We start from the raw sequence: 10,503 nt of genomic DNA, 5'->3' as shown, positions 1-10,503 counted from the left end.
TATTCCTATCGAATAATCGTACGCGTTAAGCGTAGAAAACGCATTGCTTCTTTAGCTACCTAAACGCTTTGTCTTCCTTCGTGCTCTAGTTCTATTTCTTATCTTTCGTTATAAGCTCCGTAAGGGGTACCGCTATCTTAGAGTAGCCCTCGATGAATTTTCTGTTATAGTTAGCTAATCCTAGGAATAATTGTACGTCTTTAACGTATATAGGCGTTAGCTATTCCTATATTAACTTAGTTTTTTCTAGATCGATCCTAATTCCTATAGTGCTAATAATAAATCCTAGGAACTTAACTTCCTTCTTATAGAATTCGCATTTCTTAGGTGTAGTCTTAAATCCTACTTAAGTAAATCGTTCAAAGACGTCCTATACTATTCGTATATAGTCCGCGAGAGCTCCCTTAGTATAGACTAAGATATCGTCTATATATACGATAACGTATACATCTAGAAGGTCTCGGAGGACTTCGTTTATAAGGTCTTAATATAACGCCAGGGCATTTGTAAGTCCTATAGGCATAACTAAGAATTCGTAAAGCCTATATCTTATTCGGAATGCTATTATCTATTCGTATCTAGCTGCTATACGTATTGCGTAAAACGTATCGCGTAGGTCAATCTTCGTATACTAGTCTAATCTAGTTAATCGGTCTTGCATTTCTTCGATGTTCGGTAGTAGGTACCGATTCTTAATTGTAATATCGTTAAGTCGTCTAAAATCGACTACTAGCCGTCCTTCGTCTAATCCGGCTTTTAGAACGAATATTACTAGTAAGGCTGCCGAGGATATCGACTTCCGTATCTAGCCTTTTTCTAATTTCTCTTTTAGCTACTTATCTAGGGTTTTAAGCTCTTTCTTAGACATTGCGTATAAGGGTCCCTATAGAGGCTCTTTCCTAGGCTATAAGTGTATCTTATAATCCTATAGTTAGTATTTAGGTAAGGCTGCCTTGCCTCTCTCCTCTTTAAAGAGTCGCTTCTACTTACTATACTCTTTAGGAATGTCTAGGTCCGAGATTCTAGTTTCATTCTTCGATAGCGTATAACTTCTATCCTTCCCGTAATTATTATTATAACCCTCCTAACCTAACGGTAGTATCGATCCGGGTTAAATACGGTTCTCCGTAATTCCTATCGACGTAAACGTCTTACGAGTCGCTCTACGTTTGTTAATCTTATCTGCCTACGAACGCTACCGCTATATAGGTTAAATACAATCCCGACCTCTATTGCCGCTAACTTAGCAAGTCTAATAAGCTGCTTAGCCGCGCTAAATTGAACACTTAACTACCTAATTATGTAACTATATCAAACCTTAAACGCCTATAACTAGAAGAAAGGCGGGATAGCAGCGAATAATTAGAGACGAAGGGAAGACAGTTAAGAAGGAAGGGAGGACGAATAGAAAGCACTATATACTAGGGCAGAGGAGGTACTAAAGGCGGAAGATAGAAGAACCCCTAAGAGGGCATATAGGATAATAATCTTAGAACTCCTTAGAGGACTGAAAGCAATCTACAACTAGGCAAGCCACGTAATTATAAAGGTAGCTAATACAGTCGCAGCAAAGATTACGAAGAAACAATAGGAAATAAGCCTAAACTACCGTACCTAGGCAGTAGTAGCTAGTTAGGAGGCGCTAAAACCCCCGAGGACAGTAGTTAGAGTCTACATTACGGACCTATAGGAGCAAAAGGAAATCTAAGGACTTATAGGGAAAGAGATTGTAGAAAGAATTACAGTTAAAGAGGTAATTAGGGCTAGGAACGAAGGAAAAGGGGTAATTAAGCTGTTTATAGTATAAGAGTAGAATAAAAAGAAGCTAGAAATATAAAAAGAATAGATAACTAAGATAGGGAAAACAGTAAAGGTCTCCTAATAGCAATTCATAATTATAGCCTATAGTATAATAAGAAGCTTTAAGGAAGAACAGGATATTAAGAGCCTATAGAGACAAAACCAAGCTATATACCTAGGCCTAAAGATTATAAAAGTAGTATAGATTAAAAGGAAAATCGAGGAGACTAAGAAGCAGTCTTCCCTAATTATCTAGGTAGGGAGTGTAGAGCAAGCTAATATAGTGCTAGACTAGGGGTTGTTCTAGGACTATAAGAGATTAGAAACAGAGATATATAGAAGCAACTACAGGATAATATAGTACTTCAAATGTCAACACTATAGACACTTAGCAGCTAAGTATATAAAGACAACCAACACCTACTCCTATTATATAGGGGATTACTAGGTCAAAGAATGCAAAGTATATAAGGGAGAAGCAAGATATATATACTATACTAAAAGACACCCCTCTTAGGCGAAGGAATACCTAGTAAGAATATAGGCAGCGAGGAAGGCAAAGGAAGCTAGAATCAATATACTAAAAAGATATACAATAAGCTAGGGCAGCTAGGTATAGAAGCAACCTAGCTAAGTGCTACAAAAGAGGTCTAGACAAGATAATAGGTTTACATTTAGGGCCTTACTAGCACAAGAGAGTTACTAGCAACCAGGGAGACTAAGATACCTTAACATTATAGGAAAGGAAGCAGGGCAGACAAAGCTTAGTTAAATGTTAGTCTAAAGTGAGGGAAGACTAAAGGAAAACTTATAGGGAAATGATATAGATAAAACCTAATAAATATTGCAACATTACTAAATATTATATAGTACAATATTAACAAGAGCAAAGATAAGGTACAGAGGAGCTTCCTTTAAGTACTAAACCTAAAAGAACACTATATTATTGCAATCTAAGAGCCCTAGCTCAACCTATATATAAAGAGACTAGCAACAGTTAAAGACCTAAGATACTACCTAATTATCTACAACTAGGGAGCCCTAAGGACATACATCTACATTAGTAAGGAGATAGATATAGAAACCTAGCAGGCTCTACTATAGGAGAATAGGGACCTAACATTAGTTTAAGTAGAGACATCCTAAGGTATACTCTAAGTCTACTATATATATAACCTACTACTAGACTTAAGAAGTAGTACCTAACTAAAAACCCTAGAAAGACTACCTAGAGTTATCTAGGGGAACACCTACTAAATCCTACTTAGGGATTTCAACCTCTACTACCCCCTCTAGGGCTTAGACTTTACCCTAGCTTACTACTTCCTAGTAGGAAGACTAATTAATATATTAGAGAGGGAAGGAATAGAAATTGTTACCCTAAAGGGACTAATTACTTAGGAGGCAAGAGGAAGCAGCAGCACACTAGACCTATGCTTTATATTATATTAGATTAGGAACAGGATTATAAGATATAGGATCAACTAGGAACTAGAAGAATTATTAGACTACTTCCCGGTACAGATTAAGCTGAATGTCTAAGCCAATTAGGAAAGGGAACTAGAGGAGAAGCTTAACTAGAAGGGTACCTAATAGGGTAGGATTAGGGAGGAACTAGAAAGGGACCTAAAACTAGAGGAACTCTTAATAAAGCACCTGCTAAGGCTAGAGGACATTAACAAAGCAGTAGAAGAACTAACAGGAATCCTAAAACAGGTAGCTAGAAAGCATACCCTAGTAAAGAAACATTTACTATACTAGCAACTATACTAGACTAGTAAGTATATAAGGAAGGTTAAAGTAGTAAGGAAGGCTAGGAGGCAGTAGATACAAACCTATACCTAGGAAGTATAGGACATCTATAATAAAGCCTACTAGGAAAAGAAGATCTAGATTAAGAAAGATAAGATACAAGAATAGAGATCTATAATAGGAATAATTACAAAAAAACTAGAGGAGATATAGAGGATAGCTAAATAGGTAAGGAGACCTAAACAGGATAAGGACATGCTACTACAATTCCCGGACATTATAGACTAACAAGGATAAATGTAGACTATAATAGAAGGGAAAGTAAGAGCCCTAGGCCAATACTTCTTCTATAGAAAAGTATAAGCAGACCTATTAGATATAAGGGAGATAGAACAAGAGACTCTACTACTAGGTATACTAAGAGACACCTAGGTCAAACCCGAAACTATTAAAAGGATCCTAAAGAAAATTCTAGGTAATAAGGCACTAGGAGAAGACAAGATCTATAACAAACTTCTAAAAGTATATAGGAAGGGGCTAGCCCTAGTACTAGCTAATATCTTTTCACAAAGCCTAGTACTAGGACACTACCTAAGACTATTTAGGAAGTCCCTAATAGTAGTGCTAAGGAAGCCCTAGAAGGAAGACTATATACAGCTTAAGGCTTATAGACTAATAGCCCTACTTAATATAATAGGCAAGGTGCTAGAAAAAATTGTCGCTAAAAGGCTAATAACCTTTGCCGAGGAAAGGAATATCCTTCCTAAAGGCTAGATAGGAGGAAGAAAGAAGAGGTCAATACTAATAGCTATAAAACTAATTACAGAACAGATCAAGCATATCTAGCACTATAGTTAAAACTAGGTAGCAACCCTCCTCTCCCTTAATATCTTAGGAGCCTTTAACAATGTCTCCTATAAAAGGCTCCTATATATACTTAAACAGAAAGCTATACTAAACTAGATAGTCCAATTTATCTAGTCCTTCCTATAGGAAAGATTAATATAGCTTATTCTAGGCAAATTCAAATCAGACCTAATACTAACTAAAAAGGGAATCCCCTAAGGATTAATACTCTCCCTAATCCTCTTCCTTATCTTTATAGTAGACCTACTCCTACTCCTAGAATTAAAAAACATATTAGCATTAGGGTTTGTAGATGATACGAATATCCTAGCCTAGTCTAAGACAATAGAAACTAACTATAAGATCCTAGAAGAGAAGCACTAGGAGTGTAAAAAATAGGCAAGGAGGTATAGAGTAAAATTCGCTCTAGAAAAGTACTAGCTTATCTACTTTAGTAAGGCTAAATCAACCTATAATATAAAGCAATCAATCACTATCTAAGGCTTTGAAACCTAACTATTAGCAGAGCTTAGGGTACTAGGGATCTAGCTAGATCTAAAACTGAATTAGGGACTACAAGTAAAGAAGGCAAAGTAGAGGGTAGATACTAATATACAATCCATTAATAGGCTTATAGCCTCTATATAGGGGGCTATATTCGAGAAAGCTAAAGTTATATACAAAGCAATTGTTAAGCTAGCAATGCTATATAGAGTACAGATATAGACAGCCTAGGAGAAAATACTAAAGAGGATTGAACAACTAGTTAGTAGGTCCTAAACCTAAAGCCTAAAGAAAATCCTAGGAGCATACAAAACTATACTAACAAGGGTAGTGGAAATGGAATTAGGGGTCCTACTAGTTAAACAATACTTCAAGGGACTAAGACACTAATATATAGCAAAGACAATAGAATACCTAGCCTAATAGACTATCTAAAAGGCACTAGACAAGATAAAAGCCTAGTACATTAGGACTAGGAGGCGAGACAGACTATAAATAACTCCCTAGAAAGTTAAAGACCTAGAGCAATATAGAGTCTTAACAAGAGAAATGCTAGAGAAAGAGCTTTAGGGACTAAATACAAGGCTAAAGGAAGATAAACTAAAGGGAGAGAAACAAAGCTTAGCAGAATCAATTGCTAGATACCTATAGGAGTAGGAATAGAACAAAACACAAGTTAGACTAGGAACCCTAAAGGCACTAATCAAATTTGGTCAATATAACTACTAGCTCTATAAGGACCTAAATAGGGCCGAGGCAAGCCTAGCTATCTAAATCAGATCTAAATACATTAGATTCAGATCTTACCTATTTAGAAGAAACGTCCTAGGAAAGCTTACTAATATAGCTACCAATCTTAGAACCCTAAGTATATACTACTAGTCTGCCCTTAATAGTTAGAAGGCAGAAGTAATTAGAGACTAAAAGCAATAGAAAGGGAATACGATAAACTAATCTAGAGTAAAGAAGACCTAAAGAGGATAGTGAAGTAGATCATTAAACAAGGATTTATACAACAATTCGTACTAGCAAGGGAAACTAAGGAGTAGATAAGAAGGAGGGAAGAAGAGGGGGAAAGAAGGGTAGGGCAGTAGGCAAGGTAGTTAGAGGGTAACAACTATAACACTAGTATATCCTAGAGGAAGGAGAACAAGGAAACAAGGAAGATCAACACTTATAAATAGGATAGGAGGGAGGTTTTTACTAACTAAGTTAGTTTCCTACCTAAAACAATACATAGAAACAGACCTGCATAGGCCGAAAGGCACTACAACAGGCAAATGAAATATCTATCTATCTATATAGGTTGAATGCCGATTATATAGTCGCATTCCTTAAATGTAAGTACTCCTCTTTTCTAGTCTACGACTAAGTTATACTTTCTTAACTAAGGTATACCTAATACAATATTATAACTAGCTATGTTAGTAATATCTAAGACAATCTCTTCGTAGTACTATTAGATAGCTAGTAGTAACGGTATCGTTTCTCGTTCTATACTAGGTAGCAGTAACCTATCTACTGCTATAAGTTTATACGCTCCTTCTTTTCTGCTTCGGGTTACGATCCCTCGGCTTTTAACGAATAATTCGGAGGCAAAATTCCCGCTCGCTCCGGAATCTATTAATATACTCGTCGGGTGCCCGTTAACGATAACTTTTATACAGAAGACTACTATTAATACTTAAGCGCTTTCGGTATTAAGGAACTCTCTTAGAACGCTCTAATCTAGAGAGTTAGTCCGTTTCCCGACTAATTAGTAGCCTAACGTTGTTCTAACTAGTTACGGATCCGTAGTCCTACCGTTCGTGCTTCTTCGGTATATAATTTTTCCTCGAGGGTATCGTTATATACATCCCGTCCCTACGCTACTATAGCCTTTCGGTATTGCTAATTTAATCGCTAGACCGTCTAACGTATCTCTTAAGTAATAATCGTCCTTTCGTCGGGTAGGACGTATCCGTAAGGCGTAATTATACTTCCTATCGGTACTCGCTCCGTAATAAAGTTATAGTACGTATAGTCTATAGGTATCCGGGGGTAATTCTAGAATTTTGCTTGTAGGCTTATCTAGAAATAATTAAATTAGATAGGATCTACCTTCCGTTGTCCGTTAACCTTTAGAAACATTTCCTCGTATTTGCGTACTAAATATAAGGCGATTGTTCGCGCTGCTATAGGTATATCTATTATAAACGTAAGGATCGTATCGTTATTAATCCCGAATTCGTCTTTACTTTCTTTATTCGTAGTCTCTTCCTCGGTGTCTAGACTTCCTTCTAAATCTTCTTACTGTTCCTCCTCTTACTAAGAGGACTCCGGTACTTCTAGGATAGCTCCTAACTCCTCCCCGGGAGGGAATAAAGCTTCCGGATCTCGGTTTTCTTTATCGTCGGCGTCTAAGTAAGATTTATTAATCGTTTCTTCTTCTAACTAAGATTTCGCATCTTCTCGTACGAGTCGCCTAATCTAAGGGAAGAATCCTACTTCTATTTTAGTAGAATAATAAATTTAGTATTAGTCGTTATAACAGAATCTCTAGTAAAGGGTTCTATATATAGGTTCTTATCGTCGTACTATTATATAGATTTGTCGTAGCTCTTTCTTTACGACCTCTACGTAGTTCCTCGGCGCGTTATTAATAGAGTATAGCTCTACTATTATTCGGTAGCCTTCTCTACCCGAGTCCTTTTGTTATATTATATTAAACTGTTCGCGTCGTACTATATTCTTACCGCGGCAGTTCCGTGCTATATAGCCTTCCTTGCTATACGTATAGTAAGTTAATCTTCCTACTTTCTTAGGCGAACTCTTACCTTTTCTTCCTTTAATTGCTCGACCCTTCTAAGTAGCGTCTAGCTCTATTAGTTGCGCACCGTAGTAGTTGTTCCTCTTTAGTTTATCGTAGGTACTATAGTTTCGTCTATTATCGTATCTAGGAGTATAACTAGCTTTTCTAGAAGTCTTAGAATCGTAACGTCGTTCTAAAGCTCGTTCGTAGAGCCTATCGTCGAGATCGATCGTAACCTTAACTAATGTTCCTATATTATCTATTTTTCTACTATCGCGTATAAGCTCGTCTTTAACGTTATCCTTAAGACCTCGCCGATATATTATTATAAGAGCTTCGTCGTCCTAATCCGTAAGTTAGGCGTATTCCTAAAATTTAGCGGCGTAATCGGCATATAACCCCTTCTAAGTTAAGTGTTAGATAACCCTAACTATAGTAGCAACCTCGTTAGAAGATTTAAAGACCTTCTTTATCGCACGCTTAAGATTTTCGTAGCTTGCGAAGATTCTATCCGAATTGTCGGTCCCGTTGCTATCTAGATAGGTCCTAAGAAATGGTTTAACCTAATGCTAAGCCCTGCCTCGTGTAAACGTCGTTACGAAGACTAGCTTTAAGTTATCTTAAACCTAGTTAAATATGAAATATATATCTATCTAGCTAACCTAGGTATCGAACTTGTCTCGGTCGCTATAATAAAAGTCTAGCTTTCCGATCTTAAGAGAATCGTTTCCGGTATAGGTTCCTAGTATATTACTAATACTAGAGGTAGTACGTCGAGTACTGCCTATCTCGCTAGGGGCGGGAGTTCCCCTTCCGACTTGTAATAAGGTACTTATCCTAAGGGCGTTTAAAGTGTTACGGTTACTCGCGACAGATCGTTAGGTAACTTCTTATTACGTACAAGCCGAGGCTTCTTTAGAGAGGCTAATATAAGTAGAAGGCAGAGATAGAATAATTACTATAAAGGTAATTCTAATTAGTAAGTAGGTAACATAAGTTAAACGCCTCGAGCTATAAGGGTATTCCGGCGTTCCTAAATACAAAGGAGATATCTTGTCTATAGTCGTAAGCGACGTAAGCGACGCTATCGCTCTCGACCGCTCCTATCGCTCCTAGTAAGATAGAGCGATAGCTTAGCCTACTAGTCTTAGCGTCGCTCTAAGATTATATAAGGACTCTAACCAATTAGATCCGTAATAGCTATACGTATAATAAGCGACTAACTATAAAATAAAATATACTGCTATCTACTAGCCTATATCTTTATTCTATAAGATTATAAAACAAAACATACTACTATCTACTAAACTATATCTTTATCCTACAAGATCTTTATATAACTATCGCTAAGGCTAGATAGAAGACTTTACTTATATTAGGTTTTAATAGCTAGATTAGGCTTCTAAGAGCTATTAAAGATAGTATATTTATTTTATACTATTTTAGTTTAAAAAAAGACTATAGCGCTAGGAATAGACGTATCTACTAGATAATTTATATATACTACTAATACTAGCTAGAATAATAAAAAGGAGTCTAAAAAAGAGTCTTAAAAAGGCTCTAGTAATAAGCTTATATAGTAGTTAAAGAAACTACTAGATTAAATACTATACATAGTAGTAAATAGGTCTCTATAGTCTCTGTACTGTCCTAGTATACTTCAAATGACCTCCTAGTGCGTTTCCCCGCAAGGGGGTTAGCTTCCTTTGGATTCCTTGCTGCTACCTCCTAGCCAAACTGCCTATTCCCTCCTAGTGACGACATGTGTTCACCATGTCTCTCACGGTGCGGCCTCCTCTAGGCTGCTCGCGACTCTTGCGGCAACGGCAATGGCACAAAGCTCCTGTCGCATTCTACAGCAGCTCATCCGGAGGCAGCCTGTCCTCGCCCATCAAATTATCCACCATCAAAGCCCCACACGCAGGTGAAATCACCGTGGTGTCATTGAACCGACCCAAGGCCCGCAATGCCATCAGCCGACAGCTCCTCTCCGAGCTTCGCGGCATCGTAGACCAAGTCCACGCCGAAGGCGGGAAGGGCAGCACTCGAGCGCTGATCCTAGCGTCCGAGAGCGATGATGCCTTCTGCGCTGGAGCCGACTTGAAGGAGCGTCTGACGTTCACTGAAGAAGAGTGAGCCCAGGCAAGACACTTTGACTTTTTGCGCTCATGGCTGAGATCTTGTGCTATCCAGCACACGCGAGTTCCTCAGAAATTTACGAACTACCTTTACCCGCCTCGCGTCCCTGCCCATCCCGACCATCTCTGCCATCGGTAGCACGGCCTTCGGAGGCGGCCTCGAGCTAGCTCTATGCACGCATTTCCGCGTCCTTGCTTCGACAGCTTCGCTGGGCTTGCCGGAGACGAGACTCGCCATCATTCCAGGTGGAGGTGGAACATATAGACTTCCTGCCATCATTGGACAGAGTCGTGCAAGAGATATGATTCTTACTGGGAGACGGGTGTCAGGAGAAGAAGCGTATTTTATTGGCTTGTGTGATCGACTGGTGCAGATTTCGGAAGATGAGCTGAATGGTGCCGGTGTGGCAAGAGGCAAGGTTTTTGAGCAGGCGGTTGAGTTGGCGAAGACTATCTGCGAAGGCGGTCCTATCGCTATTCGTGCTGCAATGCAAGCTGTTAATGGTTGGGAGAAGGGTGAAGAGAGCGAGAATGCTGCGTATGAGACTATTTTGCACACTCAGGACAGGACGGAGGCGCTGAAGGCTTTCGGTGAAAAGAGGAAGCCCGTTTTCAAGGGCAGATGAAGTACATACTGTCCATAGACATGCATTATGCTACACGGTGGTTACA

At 38.5% G+C, this 10,503-nt stretch overlaps 1 protein-coding gene across 1 annotated transcript; it reads left to right on the top strand.

Moving 5' to 3' along the window:
* Positions 1–9,466: 9,466 nt before the first annotated feature.
* MYCFIDRAFT_200224 (uncharacterized protein) lies at positions 9,467–10,457 on the top strand (the record flags this gene model as incomplete). Its single annotated transcript, XM_007933384.1, has 2 exons — positions 9,467–9,825; positions 9,887–10,457. The coding sequence occupies 2 exons, from the start codon at positions 9,467–9,469 to the stop codon at positions 10,455–10,457; spliced, it is 930 nt and encodes a 309-aa protein (XP_007931575.1).
* Positions 10,458–10,503: the final 46 nt, after the last annotated feature.

The sequence above is a fragment of the Pseudocercospora fijiensis genome (genome assembly GCF_000340215.1).
Source record: "Pseudocercospora fijiensis CIRAD86 unplaced genomic scaffold MYCFIscaffold_10, whole genome shotgun sequence".
Classification (NCBI taxonomy): Eukaryota; Fungi; Ascomycota; class Dothideomycetes; order Mycosphaerellales; family Mycosphaerellaceae; genus Pseudocercospora; species Pseudocercospora fijiensis.
Note: the sequence above shows the minus strand (reverse complement) of the source record. Positions and strands in the feature narration are given on the sequence as shown.